The 20,801-nt window shown below is 35.2% G+C and overlaps 1 protein-coding gene across 4 annotated transcripts in view; it reads left to right on the top strand.

Moving 5' to 3' along the window:
* Positions 1-20,801, top strand: part of LOC105323682 (spectrin beta chain) — a 69,323-nt gene that overhangs the window by 34,316 nt on the left and 14,206 nt on the right. For all 4 annotated transcript variants that reach the window (XM_066086752.1, XM_066086748.1, XM_066086750.1 and 1 more), the window contains exons 23-64: positions 36-122; positions 1,033-1,098; positions 1,726-1,856; positions 2,192-2,251; positions 6,018-6,144; positions 6,295-6,359; positions 6,460-6,541; positions 7,065-7,142; positions 7,248-7,375; positions 7,668-7,827; positions 8,093-8,170; positions 8,279-8,418; positions 8,576-8,699; positions 8,890-9,036; positions 10,375-10,548; positions 10,805-11,025; positions 11,138-11,324; positions 11,642-11,842; positions 11,990-12,106; positions 12,284-12,397; positions 12,534-12,716; positions 12,938-13,083; positions 13,254-13,479; positions 13,651-13,830; positions 13,985-14,188; positions 14,502-14,651; positions 14,876-14,980; positions 15,077-15,171; positions 15,257-15,347; positions 15,774-15,929; positions 16,061-16,252; positions 16,439-16,525; positions 17,290-17,408; positions 17,620-17,848; positions 18,061-18,182; positions 18,292-18,352; positions 18,470-18,571; positions 18,668-18,934; positions 19,028-19,438; positions 19,855-19,992; positions 20,342-20,467; positions 20,573-20,703. In XM_066086752.1, coding sequence (XP_065942824.1) covers positions 36-122; positions 1,033-1,098; positions 1,726-1,856; positions 2,192-2,251; positions 6,018-6,144; positions 6,295-6,359; positions 6,460-6,541; positions 7,065-7,142; positions 7,248-7,375; positions 7,668-7,827; positions 8,093-8,170; positions 8,279-8,418; positions 8,576-8,699; positions 8,890-9,036; positions 10,375-10,548; positions 10,805-11,025; positions 11,138-11,324; positions 11,642-11,842; positions 11,990-12,106; positions 12,284-12,397; positions 12,534-12,716; positions 12,938-13,083; positions 13,254-13,479; positions 13,651-13,830; positions 13,985-14,188; positions 14,502-14,651; positions 14,876-14,980; positions 15,077-15,171; positions 15,257-15,347; positions 15,774-15,929; positions 16,061-16,252; positions 16,439-16,525; positions 17,290-17,408; positions 17,620-17,848; positions 18,061-18,182; positions 18,292-18,352; positions 18,470-18,571; positions 18,668-18,934; positions 19,028-19,438; positions 19,855-19,992; positions 20,342-20,467; positions 20,573-20,703 — 6,008 coding nt within the window. The remainder of the gene's footprint in view (positions 1-35; positions 123-1,032; positions 1,099-1,725; positions 1,857-2,191; positions 2,252-6,017; positions 6,145-6,294; positions 6,360-6,459; positions 6,542-7,064; positions 7,143-7,247; positions 7,376-7,667; positions 7,828-8,092; positions 8,171-8,278; positions 8,419-8,575; positions 8,700-8,889; positions 9,037-10,374; positions 10,549-10,804; positions 11,026-11,137; positions 11,325-11,641; positions 11,843-11,989; positions 12,107-12,283; positions 12,398-12,533; positions 12,717-12,937; positions 13,084-13,253; positions 13,480-13,650; positions 13,831-13,984; positions 14,189-14,501; positions 14,652-14,875; positions 14,981-15,076; positions 15,172-15,256; positions 15,348-15,773; positions 15,930-16,060; positions 16,253-16,438; positions 16,526-17,289; positions 17,409-17,619; positions 17,849-18,060; positions 18,183-18,291; positions 18,353-18,469; positions 18,572-18,667; positions 18,935-19,027; positions 19,439-19,854; positions 19,993-20,341; positions 20,468-20,572; positions 20,704-20,801) is intronic.

Genomic DNA, 20,801 nt, shown 5'->3' with positions numbered 1-20,801 from the left:
TTAAATACCCGGTAGTTTTTTTTATTGCATTTCAGGCGAGACGTATAGCACTGGAGGATGCTATGAGGTTGTTTAAATTCTTCAGAGAATGTGATGAATTTGAAACATGGATGAAAGAAAAGGTGATTACCGTTCCTGTATAGCATACAAGAAATTCAAAAGAAAGTGACTATCCTGCTATCTGTATATCAACATGTCTAGTTTATTTATTTCTCTCCCCGAAAGCTTGCTTCTTACTGCAATGTTATACCTATCTTACTTCAAGGAAATTGTCGTACTTTAAGTTATTTAGTGAAACCCCTAACCAAAGTGCTTTTGTAATCGCATATTACATGTACTGGTATCATATCTGAGATATGATAAAGTTTAATGCGCATCTGGTGACATTGCATCACTTTATCACTTTAAAACAATCAAGGAAACATAAATACTACATGTAGTAGAGGCAACTATTTTGGTCTTCTTCAGGATATATTTAGATTTTTGTGACTCGTTTTTGTCTGTTGGAGGATGTTCCATCCTGCTTCGCATATGATGGACCGGTTTTGATAAGATTTCTGAAAATATTTCTAAAAATTTTGTGATTTATGATCTGGAGTCAAAATCTTCCTCTGGAAGGCTTAAATTCCTCATACAAGAAGTTAAATGGTTGTAGGGAAAGAATAACGAGCCAAAAACTTTTGAATAAACTACATCATCAAAGCATACAATAAAGTACTGTTATTACAATCTAAGTCATGATCACAACTTTAGAGGCTGTACAATTGTAATTTCCTTGTAAAATTTATACACCTGTCATTTTCTTTATCAAATATGTTATTTTTATTCAAACTTTATACTCATGTTCAAGTGATATATTCCTCTGTACAAGGAACATGATTAAAAAAAATCCTAAAATTATGTTTTGACATCATGTAATCTCTGTACACTTGAATTATTAGAAGAGAAGACCATCAAGTTGTTGGGTTTTTTTATATACTTTTTTATCAATTATTTAAAATAAAATCTTAACTAACTGTATTTTTTGGACAGGAAATACTACTTACAAGTAAGGAAAGTTTGTCTGATAACATGGAGGCAGTCAAAAAGAAGTTTGAGGTAGTGCATCCATTTTGAATACTCCTGATATACTTTGAATTAAGGTGGAATAACACAAACCTGGAAAAAGTCACTCAAATTAGTTATTTCATTTTGTAATATATAATGATTAATAAACTGTACATATGTCAAATAAGCGAAAAATATGCAGTTTAGGTAATAAAATATATAAAAAATTCAATTCAGTAAGTACAGTAAAACATGGTTATAGCGAACATGTTTAATATAATGAATTGAGGCTTACAACGAAGTGATTTTCCTTCCCTATGACTAAATTATATGTTGTAAACTAGACAGATATAATGTATTACACTTTTAGCGAAGGAAAATTACTGTTCCCTGGCACTTAATGAAAAGCCCATGCTAGATTCGTACTTGGGATGTACGGATCTTAAGCCCAACACTCTGTCCACCCAGCTATGGAGTGAATCACATGTTGCCATCGATAAAATCCTTTTAATGAAACAACATATAGTTTCGATCATAGGCCATCCATTTTGTGATATGTTATTCCACCTTAAGACATGAAAAAGTTGCCTTTTTTCAAAGATTTATTCTGATTTTTTAGACATATACCTTGGTTCCCTGGTTGTATGTTAACAGCTAGTTTTACTTTTAAAATTAAAGAACTTGCTGACAAACCTAGCCGGGAACAAAGGACGTCTTGATGAAATAAACCTCCTTGCAGAAGAGATCGTTAAATCTGGCAGTGGCCAAAGCAAGCAGGTTCAAGTCCGCCAGAAAGAAATCAACGACAGGTCAGGGGTCAATCAAAGCATACACTTGTTTCCATGGCGATCTACAAAATATTAATTTTATTGTGTAATGGCAAAAAAAAAATGAATAAAGCTTATTTATTTTATTGCATTAGGAAACAAAATTGATTTATGATTAATTATGAAATTGTGCTGTAATATTGTATAGATTATTACCTTCAACATTACAGATTTTAGAGAGAAAAAATGTTATTCTTGTAATTTCTCTTGTGAAATGATGCCCCAGATTCTAGCTTTAATAACACCCCTTTGTTGCGATCCAGATTATTGGCATGTTTTAGTTGATTTGAAAGTTTTGTGATTTATTTCTTCATTAGATGGAATCGTTTGATGAAACTGAAAATGGAAAAGGAGAAGAGCTTGCAGGGAGCATCAAGGTTTGCATTCATACTAGTCACCCTCCCCCCCCCCCCCCCCTCCCAGATTTATGTGTACAAGAATTGCTAATAATAATCTTCAGTAAAACATTTGTTATTATATGAAAAAAAAATTCTGACTCTTTTGTTTTTGAAAACACATATATTTTAATGACTCTTGCAGGTCTATATTATCTTTTTTTTTAGCTCACCTGAGCTGAAAGCTCAAGTGAGCTATTCTGATCACATTTTGTCCGTCGTCCGTCTGTCCGTCTGTCTGTCCGTCCGTCCGTCCGTCCGTCCGTCCATCTGTAAACTTTTTACATTTTGAACTTCTTCTCTAAAACCGCTTATCCAATTTCAACCAAATTTGGCACAAAGCATCCTTATGGGAGGGCGAATATAAATTGCAGAAATAAAAGTACGATCTGTATTCAAAGCGGAGAAAACCTTGAAACTGTAGAAAAAGGGGGGTGCATTTTTAAAAATCTTCTTCTCAAGAACTACCGTGGCAAATTCAACGTAGTTTCGCATAAATTATCCTTATGGGAAGGAAAATATAAATTGCAAAAATTAAGGTCTAATTCAGTTTCAAATCTGAGTTATTACGAAAATAATGATAAAGGAAAGGCGTGTTTCAGCTTCGGTTCGGTTCGGCATCCGGTAAAATGGGTAGGCAAGACTTGGCCTGGTCAAAACAAAAGATTGGCAGTTATTAATCTGCCAGTTATATTTGTATTCGCTGTAAATATTGCCGCAAAATAATGCGTATTTGGAATTGACGATTGCCGATCTACCCCGGCTTTTATTTTGCCACGGCCCGGGTTTGCATACCCATTTTACCAAGACTCGTATTCCATACTTCTAAAACGAGGTTCTTTGTTTAAAGCAGCCATGACATTATACGAAAAAGGGTCGATCTGACTATGATGAATTTGCTTGTTTATGCAACAGTTCGTGTATGAAGGGAAATTTTTGAAACATGCAAAATATATTGGTGCCGATTTTGTGAAGTAAATTGAGGCTAAATATTTCAATGCGTTGACAGATTTCACACATGACGTTGGTGTTAGCTTGTACTGATTTTCGTTTCGTATTCATTATTTATGCTTTGTAATTTAACCTGGGAACTCTCGTATTTCGTGATTTTTACGTATCAATTCAAACAGAGACTTCGGTAGATCAAACAGTTAACTCTTTACCTGCGCAAATTAAGCAAAATCTGATGTATCAAAAAAGTACTGAAATACAATTCATTCTATCGGTAATTCGGCATTATCTTTTGCGTAATGGTAGATTAATGCAATAGGTTTTGTTGAGATCGATGCTCGGCATTTTCTCGAGTTTATTCAGTTTAAATAGAGTTTGATATCGCTGAAGGAAATATGTAGGTATATATACATGTATATATGATTCATTTCGAAAAAATAAATTGTGTTCTTTATTTGTTATAGTGCATGCATGTTTCTTGTGTTTAATTGTTTACAATTTCTATTTACTAACCATATTTGAGTGTTAAGCTTCGAAATATAAGCAATTAAGATACAGAGATTTGCTCACAATTCTATGTTTGTACACAGATCTTAAAAACTAAAGATTAAAAAAGTAAAAAATTTGTCAATATTTATTAAGAAAAATTTTCGAAGTCTGTTCTTCCAGAAACCAATTTTAACAACTTATTGTATTGTAAGCTTAACCTTTTTTCGCCATTATTACTCCTACTGTACATGTGATCCTTGACTGTGTTTGTGTACATTTGTATAAACTGATTTTGAACCTTAAATACCAATGAACTGGTCTTGAGTGAATAAAAGAATTGAAAATCTTAGGCCATTCTTTTTTTCCATTTTAAATGCTGAATAGGAAATACCAAGTTAAAAATCTTAAGCTGAATGTAATAAAGTCATGTCAACAAAATATGACTCAAACCTAGGGAAACTGTGAGCTCTGTATCTTGCTTATAATTCTACGATTGACGCTGAAATTTTGGTTGAACATTAGAAATTCTATATGAATTAGAGTATGTTAAATACTTGTACAAAAAAATAAAAGAATGATATTCTGTATATACCTACTCTCTGGGGTCCCCTCATTATACAATAAATAATGTGAAATCTACATCAATTTTGATAGTTTTTCAGACACGAGTAAATAAAAACGACATCTTTAAAACAGTTTCCATAGTTTTGACACATTTCTGTTATGGGGATAAAATAATTATCGCTATTCCTAAGAAAATATCACAGCGGAAAATTATCCTGGTTTGTACGCGAGGTAAATAACAGTCATTTAATTATAATGGAAAACAAATTAAATTTTTGTTTTAATTTGAGGAATTGAGCACATTGAGGTACAATTTTCTTCTTCACATCTATACATGAAGGATTTTTTAAATAAAATACAATAACTATTACCGGTATATATTTTTTTTAAATACAATAACAAGTAAGTAGTTGATGAAACAAATGTACCTTTATGCTCTCATATATTTTGATCGCTTTACAAAGTGTGTGTGTGTGGGGGGGGGGGGGGGGGCAGAACAAAAATATAGGGAATTGGAAGTTAACAACTTAACAGTGTACCCCTACCAAATGTTTAGTTTTATATCTTGCGTAGGATTTTCTTATTCTGGTAAAAAATAGTATTTCATGAAGGTACAATGTCAAAGATTACGTGTATGCAAAAATAATTGTAAAATTCGATACTTGACAATATTTATTTTTTGTTATTCTACCGAGGACCATATGGCACAATATCTTTTGAACGCCAATTGTTGCTCAGGTGAGCGATGTGGCCCCATGGGCCTCTTGTTTCAATTGAAATAAAATTTTAAACATGCATGCAGTAAAAATTACATAGAAGGATGGGAATTTGATCCATGAAGCTCTAAGAGTGATGGAGAACTGGGACAGCCTACATTTCTTCCTGTTTCATTTTTCATTTCATATCTCTAAAAGTTTTACTTTCATTTTTAGGGGGGGGGGGTATATATGTTAAAACATTAAAAAAAATTAAATTAATTTTTACATTGATTTGTATGAAATCAGATTTTAAAAATCTTCTGATACAGTTGTTTTTTGTTTTTTATTTTATCACTGACTTATCAAAATTGGCACAATAATAGCTAGATTCCTGCAGACAGCTGCTTATTTTTATGCATTCATAAATAAAATGCGTATTTTTACCTTTATCCTTGTTTTATTTTGGATTAAGTACAAAGTATTAAATTTTTCCTTGCATTTTGTAGATAAAATATGTACTTCCTCTGGCTGAAGTTCATGTATATTTTTAAAAATTCCTTTAAATAAATTTTATGTTATTTGAATAAAGTAGTTTTCAATTAATTTTTTGATAGAATATCCTTTAAATATCACATACTTTAAAAAAAACTAAGTGAAAAGTAACTGAATTTCAATTTAATTCCTAGAATGTTTTATAACAATTTAAGTCTCTTGATTTTATTCTGGCTTGGAATATTTGATGATTCAACCATACAGTTCACTAGCTTTCAACAATTTTAATTAAAAATCTTATGTTTGAAAATTGAAATGAAATATATACCAGTTCATGTGTGTGAGAGTCTTTTAATGCAAGAAGTGTAGGGTTTTTTAATTATTTTTATATGGAATGAAGATTATATATAATCATTATTGTAATGAAGATAACTAATCTTAGAAGTGATGAGATATACATTTATTGCATAATGATCTGTGAAATGGTAGCTGTTTAATCCTCTAATCTTCAATTAATAAGAAACTTACTTTATTTACTGTTATAATGATTTCAGCATTGAGATGTTCCAGTCTACCTGTGACGAGCTTGCTGATTGGATAAAAGAAAAAGACAACACGTTATCCTCTGACGATATTGGAAAAGATCTAAAAGGCATTGAGGCAGCTCTCAGGAGACATACAGTCAGTATAATATTGTATCGATAGATTTTTTAAATGTTTTGATTGGATTTTATGAGAATATGATATCATATTCATTGACTTTTGAGTTGTGTTGATTGGAGTTATTAGCATTAGTACTTTTTAATTTGATACCTGATTTGTCTTATTCAGAATTTGGAGAGAGAATTAGTTCCAGTGGAAGACAAAATGAAAAGAATGAACTTCTTAGCAGACTCGTAAGTTTTACCCATTCCAAGATCGTGAAGTTTTATACGGATCAGAGTTTATGTATACCAAGAATATATATGATTTATTTTTCTTTATTCTGATTGACAGAGTGAGATCATCCTATCCAGATGAGAAAAACTATGTTGACCAGAGACAAAAAGAATTACAAGATCTGTGGAATTCTTTGCAGGTACGTGATTGTTATAGATAAGCCAAGGTTATAGGAGGAGACTGATTGTAATACTAATTCGTATACAATCAAATTTATGTGGTATTGATTTTATAGAAATTTAAGTGGTATATTTTCTTTATAGCACCTAACCTAAATGACTGCTGTTTTATCTTTAACAGGTGGAATAAACCATGAAATTTTTAAAAGTAATTCTACAAATAAACTGAACAAAATCCACATACTTTACATTACATATGACACTGAATTGGTATACATCTTACAATGGAATATACTGTAAATTCCTTATATTACGCGAGTACTTAATTTCATGATCCCGCTGTTTTGCATAGAATCGCCAGAATATAAAATGGCAAATGCAGAGCATATATCAATATTTCTGATAGTTCTCAACTCTCAGAAAATAATAGTGAGGTTCTAAAATCTGCGAGGGATGCTTCTCGTGATTTTACGTGGATATAAATTCCTCACGTTTATTAAGGAATTTACCGTATATTTCAAGAAGATTTTTTTGATGTTTTAGGATAAAGCTGCCGAGAAGAGGAGAAAATTAGAAGACTCTGAGGAGGAACAGAAATTTAACAATGATGCCAAAGACCTGGTAAATAAGAACTGAAAGTTTATATTAAAAGAGTGACTACGTTTGTATGCTCCATTGATGTGTAATAGTTGAGGTGACTGGTACATTTTTGTGTGTGTTCCACAGGGTATCTGGATCAGTGCTACAAAAGCCAAGCTACAGAATGCAGAGATGCCCAAAGAATTACAAAGAGCTGAGATAATGATACAGGAACATCAAGAGATTGCAGAGGACATTAAAGCTCACAAACCAAAGTAAGTGGTCGTTAGATTTGTGCAACTAGTGCTGCAAGTCAGAGAAAATGACTACATGCTCACAGAAAAAAAGCGGACATCATTTAATGGTTGACAGCTCATTATTGTCTTAAGAAAATCTTCCAATAAAGTTTTTACATAGATTATCATAAGTCTTAATGGAAATCTCTATGTACAGTATCAGTTTATTCATAACAAGTATCTATGAATTTGATGGCCTGTACAGTCTTTTATTATCATTTTCTTAAAACTGAAATGAGTTTAAGTAATGTAACGTCTTTGTCACTGACAGGTTTGAGGATGTCAGAACCTTAGGCAAGAGCATCCTAGACAAGGACCCTGGTGCTTCCAGCGTGAAGGATAAACTTCAGAAGTTGGGCAAGGATGAAGAGTTGATTGACAGGATGTGGGCTGACCGAAACCAACAGCTTCAACATGCCTACGAACTACAGGTACCTGTTATTCAGTTATCAGAATTTAAATACATACAGGGTCCAATTTTTGTGGATTTCAATGGGTCTGTGTGAAGAAATTTTGTAGATTAACTTTTACATTTTAAATATTTTGTTGGATGAAAATTTATGGTTGGCCAATGAAATCCATGAAAATTAAGCCACCATACATTTTTATGAGTATTAAGGAGGAAAGATTCAATACTGGTAAATAGAATTGAATTAAGATAACCGGGTTTGAAGAAGGATCCCTTTTCTGTTGTAGTTTTTCAATAAGGAGGCTGACAATATAGACTCTGTGTCCAGTGGCCATGAAAAGTTCTTGGACTATGCTGATCTTGGGGTGAGTGCAAACATTATGTAAAATCAAGATTTTTTTATGATGTTCATAAGACATTGATAAAAAAAAGTCCTTAATTATCGATATATATATATATTTTTTTTTTCAAAGGAAACTGTTGATGATGTTGAAACTTTGTTTAAACGTCATGAAGACTTTGAAAACACATTACTGGTACAAGATGAGAAATTAAAGGATTTGGATGAAATGGCTGACAAGAGAATCGCAGAGGGACACCCTGACAAAGACCAGTAAGTTATTCAATTACACATACCGGTATTCAGTAGACATATTCAGTTCAATAAAATTTAGTAGATCATTGCATGTAAGCTTTCTTATGAATATTCTCAATTGACATACTGCAGTTCACAGTCTGAATTCAATAACTTAGCATTTCTTTTTTTACAGTATCGACAAGAGAAGAAATGAAGTTCTGGAGAGGCGACAGAAAATAAAGGAGCGAGCAGAAGACAGACATAATGCTTTGCTGGCTGCACAGGGCTTCCAGGAATTCAAAAGGGATGCAGACGAGGTCAGTTCATTTAGTCACAATTTGAACCACAATAGTGTTAACCTACTATATATAAAAGTTGGCTTACAGTATTTATAGTATGATCCCAAAGTTGAAATCTGTAAACTGGTTAAAATGAAACCTATAGCTGTTTTATCCTAAAAACACATATGTTTCAGAATTTGTATTTTTTTTTTCATTTGGATTTTAGCTCTCTGATTGGATCAAAGAGAAATACAAGACAGCAACTGATGAGTCCTACAGAGATTTAGCGAACCTTCACGAAAAACTGAAGAAGCACCAAGCTTTTGAAGCAGAGATCAAGGCTAACAATGAAAGATTGAAAGACTTGAATAATGTAAGTCTCTGGACTAACCAGCCCTCTGATTCAGACTGATCAGCGCTGTTTTGTGAGGTTTAAGTGTGTGCAATAAGTTTTCTGGTGATGGAAAATACTGTATACAGGGTTATTTTTGCCCCTTGTAATTTTCGCCCTTCTACACTTGCAAACAGTTCGCAATTCGCCCAGACACAGTTTTGTTTAAAGTAAGATTATGGAGACATTGGAATTCGCCCGCTGGCAACGAGGGTGAAAGTGGCGAAAATAAAACGGGGGCAAATATTACCCTGTATACAGTAGATGTTTCAATGAATTTGTGGTATTTCTTTCTATATTGTGTGTATTAGTTGTTTGATTTTTTTTATTAATTTTATGTAGAATAGAATTATCATACACAGGTTACATTGTTTGTGTGTGTTGTGTTGCTACACTTAACAGCTTCATTAATGATTTCAAAATTTACAGAAATATATGGATGTAAGTACTTGCCTCCTGAGTTCAGTTTAGAAGTTGCCTCTGAATGATTTCACATGACACTGTCCCTCTTCTTTCAGCTGCTGCAGTTCCATGCTTATATGTACATGTATAATCTTCATCCACATTTTCATCCAGGTTTTCCGCATGTCTCCACTCCATCCATATAGTTTTCTGCTTCATAGCCAAAACTCCTCCCTTGAATATCTCTTCTGCATGTTTACTGTAAAAAGATTTTTTTTTTTGTCAGCTTAGTTGAGAAATATGGATACACATGCATGGATCTTTATATTTTCATTTCTATTAAAACATGTATCTTCAGTCCCCACAGAAGGATAAGTGCAATTAATCTATCTAATTTTCTACAGGGTAATGAAATAAGATTACCTTGAACATATAGATGTGGAGTAATTCTGCATGTGATTTAATGAAAATAATCTTCAGACAGTGCATGTATCATTCTAGTACAGTGTACTGTTCTTGCATAAAGTAATTGTTTCTAAATCAGTTTGACCTGAGAGGATATCAATTATGATTAAAAAGAGTGGCTGCTTATCATGCAAATGAAGAGTTTCAGCTCCCATTGATTCTTTCTGTCAGCAAATGGTTTCTACTCCAAGCATGACAATGTCATTTATTCACATATTCCTAAATTGCTAATTCTACATGTACATATCTTATATTCATACATTTTGTGTTGTTTTCCAGTAATATAAACCTATATTTAAACAAATAATCACTGCTAATGCAGCATATAGTCTGTAATTTGTATACTTCCATCTTAATGATAAAGGCATCCTCATCAGTATATATGTGTATTCTCATTCTGTAAAAATAACAAGTGAGGAATATGTAATAACCCTGGTGTGTGTCTGTCTGTAGAGAGGGGATGGGATGAAGAAGGACGGTCACTATGCCTCCCCCGAGATCCAGGAGATTCTGCAGGACCTCAATGTACAGTGGAAGGATATGTGTGACAAGGCCAAAGATAAAGGGAGCAAACTCCGGCAGGCCGCTGACCAAGAGACTCTCAATAAAGCGTTGGCTGATGCTCAGGTTGGTAATTGGATTATGGAAATTAATTATTTTACTGAAACTGCCTTAATTATCATCAATGTTGGAAAAACAGTTTTATTACAATGAAATACATATGGGCATTGTGTTGTGATTTCTTCTTAGATTACTCATCTAATGTATGGAGGTTTTTTTTGACTACAACAGTTTACATTACAAGTATATGTATTGGAGATTGGGAAAGAGGAAGAAGATGATTAATGTTCTTAATTAATTTTTATAATCATTTTCTCTGCAGGCCAAGTTGGATGAAATGGAGAAATCAGTTGCAAACCCTGACCTTGGGTCTGACCTTCGTGGGGTCAAGGACTTGTTAAAAAAGCACCAGAATTTGGAGAACGAGCTTGTGGTCGTATCTGATCAGATTGCATCCATTGTGTCTCAGGGACAGGCCCTGGCACAGTCCGGCCATTTTGATAAAGCTAACATCCTCAAAGCAGTGGAGGACTTCAATAAAAGGTGAGGGGGATGTGAGAGATTTTGCAGACAGTGGAAACTATTTCCTGTTGAAGAGACTTCATTGAGAAAATTCAAGAGAAGTTCTGAAATTGACAGTATCTTTTTGTTTCAGATTTGGGAAGTTGAAGCCTGCAGTGGAAAATAGAAAGCACAAATTACAGGATTCGCTGCATTTCTTCCAGTTTAAGTTTGATGTGGACGAAGAAGTGCAGTGGATAAAGGAGAAGTTACCGGCCGCTGCCTCCACAGACTATGGAAAGAGCCTGGTGGATGCCCAGAACCTGCAGAAAAAGCACCAGGTCTGTGTCAGGGATTCTGGTGTACTATTTTGCAAGCTTGTTAAAAGGGTTAAATCTGTCAAAGATAAGAATGTCACACTACATGTAAGATCACATAAACTTATATGTAACATTTTCAAATTAAATGAATTTTTCTGAAATGCCATTGTTTTATACGGTACCTTGTCCCTGAATATTAAGAAAGCACAAAAGATTGTATGGCATTAACAGTATATAATGCTAAAATATTATTTTTATTACCCTTAAACCCCCATCCATCCTATTTTTGTGAAATTGCATGCAGAAGTTGTTTGTTACCAATTAAAAATGTTTTGTAGAAACTTGACCTAGAAATTCATGGTCACCAACCGATTGTGGAGAAAGTGGTCAGTACCGGGGAGAAGCTTATTGACCAGAAACACTACAACTCCAAACAGATCAAGGACAAATGTCAGGAGCTCCAGGTGTCGTGGGATGACCTCCTCAACAAAAGCAAGATCCGCAAAAAGAACCTGGATCTCTCCGTCCAGATCCAAAAGGTGTGGAGAAGCTCCAATCCTCTAGTTTATGTCTGATATGACCTACTTACAATGTTCAATTAAAGTTTTGATGATTACATAACTAAGTTCCATTAATTAGTTGTTAATAAATTTTATATTTATTCTGTGTATTATTTTTTTTGGCAGTATTTGAATGATGTGGAGGAGTTGGAGAATTGGATCAACGACAAGATGGCGCTGGCCACCAGCAAAGATTATGGCAAGGACGAGAACTCTGCTGACAAGCTTCTGACGAAGAACAAGGTGGGTACAATAAAATGACGGGAAATATATGTATATAGGTACTGATACAGGTGTGTGAATATTGAAGCTGCTTTGCTAAAGCAAAGTAATCCAGCCAGATATTTGACAGTACTTGCTTCGTCCAATCCAAATTATGGTAGATTGTAACTGGGTACTAATCCTGTTGATTTGTTGCAGGTCTTGGAGACAGATATCCAGACCTATCAGGGTATTGTCACAGGGCTGGGTAAAGAGGCCCAGCGGTTGTTTAAGATTGGATGTCAAGATCCCGCCACACTACGCAAGGCACAGGTGTGTTACATAAACCATTGTCTGAATCCATGCACTGTAAATTCCAAGAACCATTTTGTTTGTAAAACATAGAAGTTTTGTTGTGACTATTAATATCAGATTTGTCAGGAAATGAATTGTTTAAATTCTCTGATAGGATAACCTTCAGGACCATCTGAACAAGCTGAAGCGACTGGCTGCCGACCGGACCCACGAACTGGAGATGTCCAAGTGGTTGTTTGCTTACAACAGAGAGAGCAGTGATTTTGAGGAGTGGATCGATGACCAGATGCAGTTAGCCGCCTCAGAAGAATACGGATCAGACTATGAACATCTGGTGGTATGGATACCCTTACTACTTTAGATATCGTATATAATTGATGTTACAAAGAGATAATTTTCTGCTTTTAAATAAAATGTTGTCTGTTTATGGTGATGTTTGTTTTGTTTGCACTTTATTTTTTTGACATTTATAGATTTCAGTAAAGATAGAAGTATATTTTATTAAATGAGTACATGTAGTAAGATATACTATTAAAATGTGATTATTTTAATCTGTAGATACTAAGGAACAGATTTGACGAATTCAAGCGAACCGTAGAGGCTGGGACAGAGAGGTTTAACAGATGTGAACGGCTCGCTAAGTGGCTGCTGGAAGACAAGACACAATACGAGGACCAAGTCAAGGAGAGACAGGGCCACCTCAGGTACAGTAACAGCATGTAACAGTACTTTCAAGTACATGTTAGCCTTATTTTAATTTCTGTACCACCATATTTAATCTACTCATTCTTTGTGAATGAAGGATTCATAAATTTAAAAATAATTCTGTCTACGGTAATATTCCACTGAAATATCATGGAATTTTTGTTTTCAGAGAGAAATGGAACCTGCTTTTGGAACAGATAGAGAATAGGGACCAAAAGATGTATGGGGCTGGCGAGATTCACCGATTCAATCGGGACGTTGAGGAAGCCCTGACTAGAATCCAGGAGAAGTACTCCAGCATACCAGACGAACAGGGCAGGGATCTCTTTGCAACCCAAAGCTACCTCAAGAAACATGAGAGATTTGAAAATGAACTGGTGGCCTTAGAGGCTCAGGTAATTGTTTGGTACATGTAATAACATGTATATGAAGACACACGTGTAGACAACCATTGAGCTTGTGTAGATTTATCGACTTAATCCTCTGCCTCCCATGGGGGACATAGTGCCACCCTGTACATTATACATGTATTCCTAAACTTGACATCCCTGTACTTGATATTCCAGTTACAAGTCCTGATTGAGGACTCCAACAGACTTCAGCAGACATATCCTGGGGAGAATGCTGAGCAGATAGAACAGCTTCAGGCCACAGTGATAGAAAACTGGGGCATTCTACAGGACCGGGCCATGCAGAGGAAAGAAGAGCTTGTCAGCACCATGGACCTCCACCGCTTCCTTGCTGATGTAGGTCATCATGTACCATACAGTTCATGTAACAATAGATTGTTTGGGTATTTGGAATATTGGAAAAATTTTGGCTCAAAATATGCCAAGTAAAGTGATGGCTGTCTTTTAAGCTTTCATTCTGTTAATTTGCTTTGAATTTATTTTTTTGAAGGTAAGGGATCTAATGAGTTGGGCTAATGAGATAGAACAGGAAATGAAATCAGAAAAGACAGCTCGAGATGTTTATGGAGTAGACATGATTAAAACTCGTCATGAAGAGCTGAAGGCTGAGATAGATGCTCGAGCCGAGACGTTCACCACCATCATGCAGACAGGAGAGGAGATGATCAACAATGAACACTATGCCAAGTCAGAGGTACCCTCTCAAAGTTTTAAGGCTTCATAACCTTTAGTTTTTATAATCCACATTTGAATCAGTGAATTTCAAAATGAAAAATTTGACTACATGAAACTTTGCCATGGTTGATGTACAAATCTCTCAAGAAATGTTTTTCATTTTGAGTAAATTCGATTTGTAAATTCTCTTGTATACTAACTTCTAATACATAGTACATGTTGGTCTTCATTTTTTGTAAATGACTAGAAAGTCATGTGTGTGTTTATACATATATGTATCACAATTGGCAACTTTGACCATGACATTTACTGAGTCAGTTTCTGGTTTTTAGATTGAAGAGAAAGTGAAACTTGTATCGGACACACAGGACAGACTGCGGCAGGTGTGGGAGGAGAGGCGGGGTCTGTATGATCAGCTGTACGACTTCCACGTCTTCCTCCGCGACGCTCAGCAACTTGACACCATCACTTCCTCACAAGAGGTAGGACATTGTAGGCCAAAAAGTTAAAAATTAATACAAGATTTTAAAATTCGCGAGATGTTCTTCTCGCGATTTTACACAAATATTTATTCCTAGCTTTTAATTAGGAATTTACAGTATGCCAAATAGTGGCGCTGTATGACCAACTATCTAGAGGTTGTTTGTGGATAGTTGTAGGGTAATAATGGGCAGTAATAATTTGATGGATTTATTCTGTTTTGCAGGCATATTTGTCTAGCTGTGAGTTTGGGAGTACAGTGGATCAAGTTGAAGCTCTCATCAGGAAACATGAAGCCTTCGACAAAGTCATTGAAGTTCAGGAGGATAAGGTATGAAAGTGAAGATAAGTCTATAAAAAAAATAAAAATTAAGTACAAACTTAAGCAAATAGCAAATAAAACTTTCATGTATCAATTATTTTCCAGTTGGAGGCTTTGACAGCCAATGGTCTCAAGATGGTGGAAGATAACCATTTTGAAGCGCCAAAGATCAAACAAACAATCGACGGTGTCACAAAAAGGTATATAACTGTATAGATACATGGGACATGAAAATTGTCTTGTACCTATTTGCCTTGCCCTGACATGTTTGTTTGAATTCTCTAGGAGAGGTAACCTGAGGGCCCAGAGCAAGGCTAGAGGAGAGAAACTGAATGATTCGTTGTTGTATGCTCAGTTCAACAGGGATGTTGCAGAGGTAAGAGAACAATCAGAAAATACATGCTTTTTTTCTTGATTGTTGATTACTTTGAGGATATTTTTTCAAAAATATCAGATTTGTAATAAAAAACTTGATATGATGTTTTAAAAATGTAAATATTTTGTTTTATTATACTTTTATGTTAAATACTGAAATCTGATAGTCTCAGACGCAGTTTATAGTCTGTTCTATTACCCTCGGCATTAGCAACATACTTGGCAATGGGTAACACAATGAATTGCATAAATTATGCGCGTACGGGGTGCCGTAGAATTCAGGTCAACAAATATAAAAGCAGTAAAGTTTTCTTTAAAAACCCTCCCTCCCAAACCGACACTATTTTTATAATGTAGCACATTTTGATTCTGAATAAAATTGGATTTTTGGAATATCACCTTTGATTTGATTTCTTGATACCTTTAGGCTGAAGGACTGATAGATGACAAGCTGAAGGTGGCCTATGAGGACGACTTTCAAGACGTCACAGATGTACAGGACAAGATTAAGAAACTACAGAAACATCAGGCCTTCGAGGCTGAAATTCTGGCCAACACTGACCAAATTGACAAAATCAAAGAGGTCAGAATCTCAGAATTAGTCAAATATACTCTAATTGTTTTTGATAGCTTGAGCTTGTAATACCTTTTTTGAAGCTGATTAATGGATAAAATGTAAAAAATCTCTTTTAACTCCTGAATTGTTTTTGTTAGGAAGGGGATGTGTTGCTTAAGAAGAAGCACCCCGAGTCAGACAATGTCAGACAGAGTTTACAGAGACTCAACTCCAAATGGAACGAGCTTCTACAGGCCTCCAACAACAGAGGGAAAGGCCTGGTGGAACTGAAAGACATCCTCATGTTCAATGAGCAAGTGGACAAAGTGGAAATGTGGATTAGAGAGAAAGTAAGGCTGATAATTGAAGAACATAACTGTATTTTTGTTTTTAAATCAGAGTACATGTACCAGTAATTCACAGTAATTTGATTTTTTTGTGAATTTACTCTAGTTTTACATTGTTGGTTAATACACAAGTAATTTAAGCTTTTTGATATTTTAGTACTTTGATTATCAAACTGTTTTCTATTACAGGAAGCTCTAGTGAGTGCCGGAGACATGGGAAGGGACTACGAACATTGTCTGGAGCTGCAGAAGAAGGCCAATGACCTTGAATCAGCTGTAAGTAGGTCACTAGGTCAGGTTGTCAATCATATGTACACTTACCATATGCTAGGTTTCATTTTATTTTGTGGTTTTTACCATCAGTTGGATTCGCTCTCAGTTGGACCTTTTTACTAGTATTTTCATGAAGCTAACAGATTTTCATTAATTTTACAGACTAGTGCTCGAGTATGTGTAAGCGCATGGTCTCATATCTTCCTCCTCTCATGTCATTATAAGCATGCACATTATGAGTAGTCATGTATATCTCTCATGTCTATTATTTATCTCCTATGTCTCCAAATTTTCTCCTTCATTACATTTGATCCATTTCTGCACCAAAACTGTTCATATTAAAAAAATTGACACATCAAAACCACTGCATTACCGGTATTTTATTCTGCACTCATCCTTTGATGTCCTGAAAAACCTGGTAATGAAATACATTTGTATGATACAACACTGTAAACAAGATGATTCTCGAATTCATAAGACAGAATATATAGATACATGTTCAGGGAGATGGAAAGTGGCAATCTTGGTTTCAATCTTCTTGGATCATTAGTTTTATGGGAATTTTTATGGTTGAAGGATTCTCTTTTTTAATTGTAGCATGCTTTTTATCTTAGTTTTTACAAAAACTTTTATGACCAGTGATTTTAATTTATAACATGGAACTCTTCATAAAATCATCATCAATCAATACTTTCATTCATATCTTATTCATAGACTCTTCTCAATTTTGTGACAGAAATATTAAGTCAATGTTTATGTTTTATCAGGGAATTACTGTGGATGATAAGAGAATAGCAGACATTAATGCTCTCGCAGACAAACTGATCTCTCAGGGAAGAACAGACACAAATGCAGTCAAGGAAAAACGCAACAACCTCAACCAAAAGTATGTCATCTTCTACCAATTGCTGTCAATTTCATTTGAGTGTTGCTTTTAAAAATTTCATTCCAGTGATTTAGTTATCTGAATCAAAACTGGTATAGTATTTATTACCAATTTATTCTACATGTAACAATTTACATGTAACAATGTAATGTAACAATTGTAAATACTGTAAATCAAGAAAAGTTGAGTAAGCCTCACTGTTTCTCTGTAGCTGGAAGGCAGTGAACTCAGATTTAGCCGACTACAAGCAGAACCTGTCCTGTGCCCTGGAGATCCACTCCTTCAACAGGGATGTAGACGAGATGCTGGATCGAATTAATGAGAAGGCCCTGCTGTTGTCTAGTGAGGACCTCGGGAAGGACCTCCCCAGTGTTGAGGCACTCCAGAGGAAACAGGAGGAGGTGGAGAGAGACATGACAGCCCTACAGAACCAACTGGAGGTATATACTCACAACCTAGCAGCCTTGGTTGAATGTATGGACTTTAATTGAATGCTTTCTCTATTCTGCATTGTATAAACTCAAACAAACTTTCAACCTTTTATCTATAATGTTGCAGCCTTTTATTTATAACTTACTGATATTTGTATAAACTTGATAAAATGGTCAATGTTATATGAAAATTTGTATGGTGCAATGTCTTTGTCATAAAGAAAATGGAGTCGTTGGAGGGCAAGTTGTGTAGGAAGTACCCAGACAAGGCCGAGGCTATTCACCAGAAACAGCAGGAGGCCCAAGACAACTGGGAGAAGCTTGAGGAACTCTCTGATAGCAGGTACAGAACCAAATAGTTCAAAGCCAACTGTTAGATATTTTTTCCGGTTTACAGTTTTTTTCATGTTCAGTGAATGCTGAATGCAAGAAACCATGGATTTGTTTTTCAGAAAGCAGAAACTCTCAGACTCCTATCAGCTACAGAAGTTCCTTGCTGATGCCAGGGAACTTGTAAGTCAGAGTTGTGAAAAATACTGTTTACAGAGTTTTGTGTTTGTTATTTTTAGACATGTATAATCAAAAGGAGCATATTGGGTATAACTTTAAATTTAACTTCAAATTGTACAGGTTTCTTGGTCCAATGAAATGGTACAGAGAATGAATGCTGCAGAGTTGGCTAAAGATGTTCCCGAGGCAGAGAGTATGCTCCAAATTCACCATGAACGCAAGGTATGTATACTAACACATCTCATTTGAAAAATTTCATTTGTCCATTTTTTAGCTTTGTCATCATGAAGGAAACATCTTGATATCTCTTATAAACAGGCTGAGATTGAGGGCAGGAAATCCCATTTTTCTGCTGTGCGTGACGATGGAAACAAACTGGTGGAGAAAAAACACTATGCTTCTGAGGATATCCAGAAGATGATTGGTCAGTTGGATCACACCAAACTGATGCTGAATGCTGCGTGGGACAAAAGGAACCACCTCCTCACCCAGTGCCACGACCTCCAAGTTTTCAAAGAAACAGCAGAGCAGGCTGAATCCTGGATATCTTCCAAGGAAGTCTTCTTGGCCAACGAAGATCTAGGAGTAAGTTATTAACTTTATATCTCTAACGGAATTTTAGGACGATGAAAAGGTCTTTGGTGAACTATTTTTACACAATTCTCATTTGTATTGCAGAATAATTTACACAGTGTGGAAACCCTTCAGAAGAAACATGAAGGATTTGTCAGGACAACACAAAAACAAGTGGATAAAATTGAGGACTTGAAGCAGTTCGCAGAGAACCTTAAAAGTCATGACCATTATGCTGCAGACGAGATCACAGAAAGATGCCAGGAAGTGGTGAACCGGTGCAATGCTTTCTGGGAACACTGTGAGGCCCGTAAAAAGAAACTGATTGACTCGCGGAATTACCAGTTGTTCCTAAGGAACATGTATGAGGTGACGGGATGGATCAATGAAAAGCTTCAGGTGGCTCTAGACGAGTCTTACCGAGATCCTACCAACCTGCAGGCCAAGTTACAAAAACATCAGGCCTTCGAGGCAGAAGTACTGGCCAACAGAAACAGAGTGGATGCTGTGGTTGAGGTAGGCATTATAAAATGAATGTACAAGAACAATAAAATGAGATACCTTTAATTATTTAGGTCATTGAGTGGAATGCAAGCTCATTGTAGGCACATTTTGTTGTGATGAAGTAGGATAAATTTACTGGTAGTATTGACAGAATTGTTCAAGCAGTTACAATGATGTACAAATTCATGCACATGAAGCAATTCATTTTTGTAAGAACAATTATACCTACATGTATTAAATTTTAAGGCTTTTTTGCATTGCTTTTCTAACAATGTGTTATGTAATTGGCAGAAATTGACTTTTTAAAGAAAATCTTAGAGCATAGATTTGTTTTAGCACAATTTTGGGTGTATCTATTTTCACATTTTTATGTTTATGCTGGATATTTAACAATTTACTTGATTACGCCTTTCTTTGATTTTGTTCAGGAGGGTAAAGGTTTGCTCCAACAAGACCACTATGCACATGCAGACATCAAGAAACGATTAGAGGAGCTGGAGTTGAGCTGGGAAGCATTAATGGCTGCGAGTGCTGAGAAGAAAGACCGTCTGCAAGATGCCTATCAGGTGGGTGCTCTGGTTCTCAGTGAGATATAAAAGGCATTAGAGGCTGGTGATTAGATACTGTAAACGTATTATATTTGGCCTGTACGATATTTGGAGGAAATTAGTTTTTGAACTAGTTGGCGTAGATTTCAGTTAGCGTATTCGTGAATGTGACTATTTTTATACAAATATGCATGGCATTTAGCGGTTTACTTGATTTAGTGGAAGCCGCATTCCACCAAAAGCATTAAATAGAATACAATGCCAAATGTAGTACGTTTACAGTATACACATTACAAACTGTAGTATTGTTGTACTGAAGTTTGGACAATGTGAGATGTACTCACTGTTTGTGTCTTTGTGTTTGAAGGCTCTGATGTACAACAGAGTGGTGGATGATTTAATGTCGTGGATGGATGATGTCGAATCACAGCTCATGTCAGAGGATCATGGGAAGGATCTATACTCCGTTAACAAATTACTCAAAAAGCATCAGGTATTCAAAGTTAATGATTACATCAAGTACATGTCCTTCATCAAAAATAGATACTTTAGTCATCTGCTTGATACAGAATGATAAAATTTGTTGAATTCTGTCTAGCTCTTGGAACAAGACATTAGCAATCACAAAGAAAAAGTTCAAGATGTTCAAGATGCCGCCCATGTGTTCAAGGAATCCAAACATTTTATGAACAAAGAACTTCAAGCTAGAGCCAAAGAAGTTCAAGAAAAGTAAGTCAATAATCACAAAATCCAAATTAACAGATACTGCTTAAGAATATCGTTATTTGAAAAACATGTCGGTAACTTTTTATGTAAATAAATGAAAC

The sequence above is a fragment of the Magallana gigas genome, chromosome 6, assembly GCF_963853765.1.
Source record: "Magallana gigas chromosome 6, xbMagGiga1.1, whole genome shotgun sequence".
NCBI lineage: Eukaryota > Metazoa > Mollusca > Bivalvia > Ostreida > Ostreidae > Magallana > Magallana gigas.
Note: the sequence above shows the minus strand (reverse complement) of the source record. Positions and strands in the feature narration are given on the sequence as shown.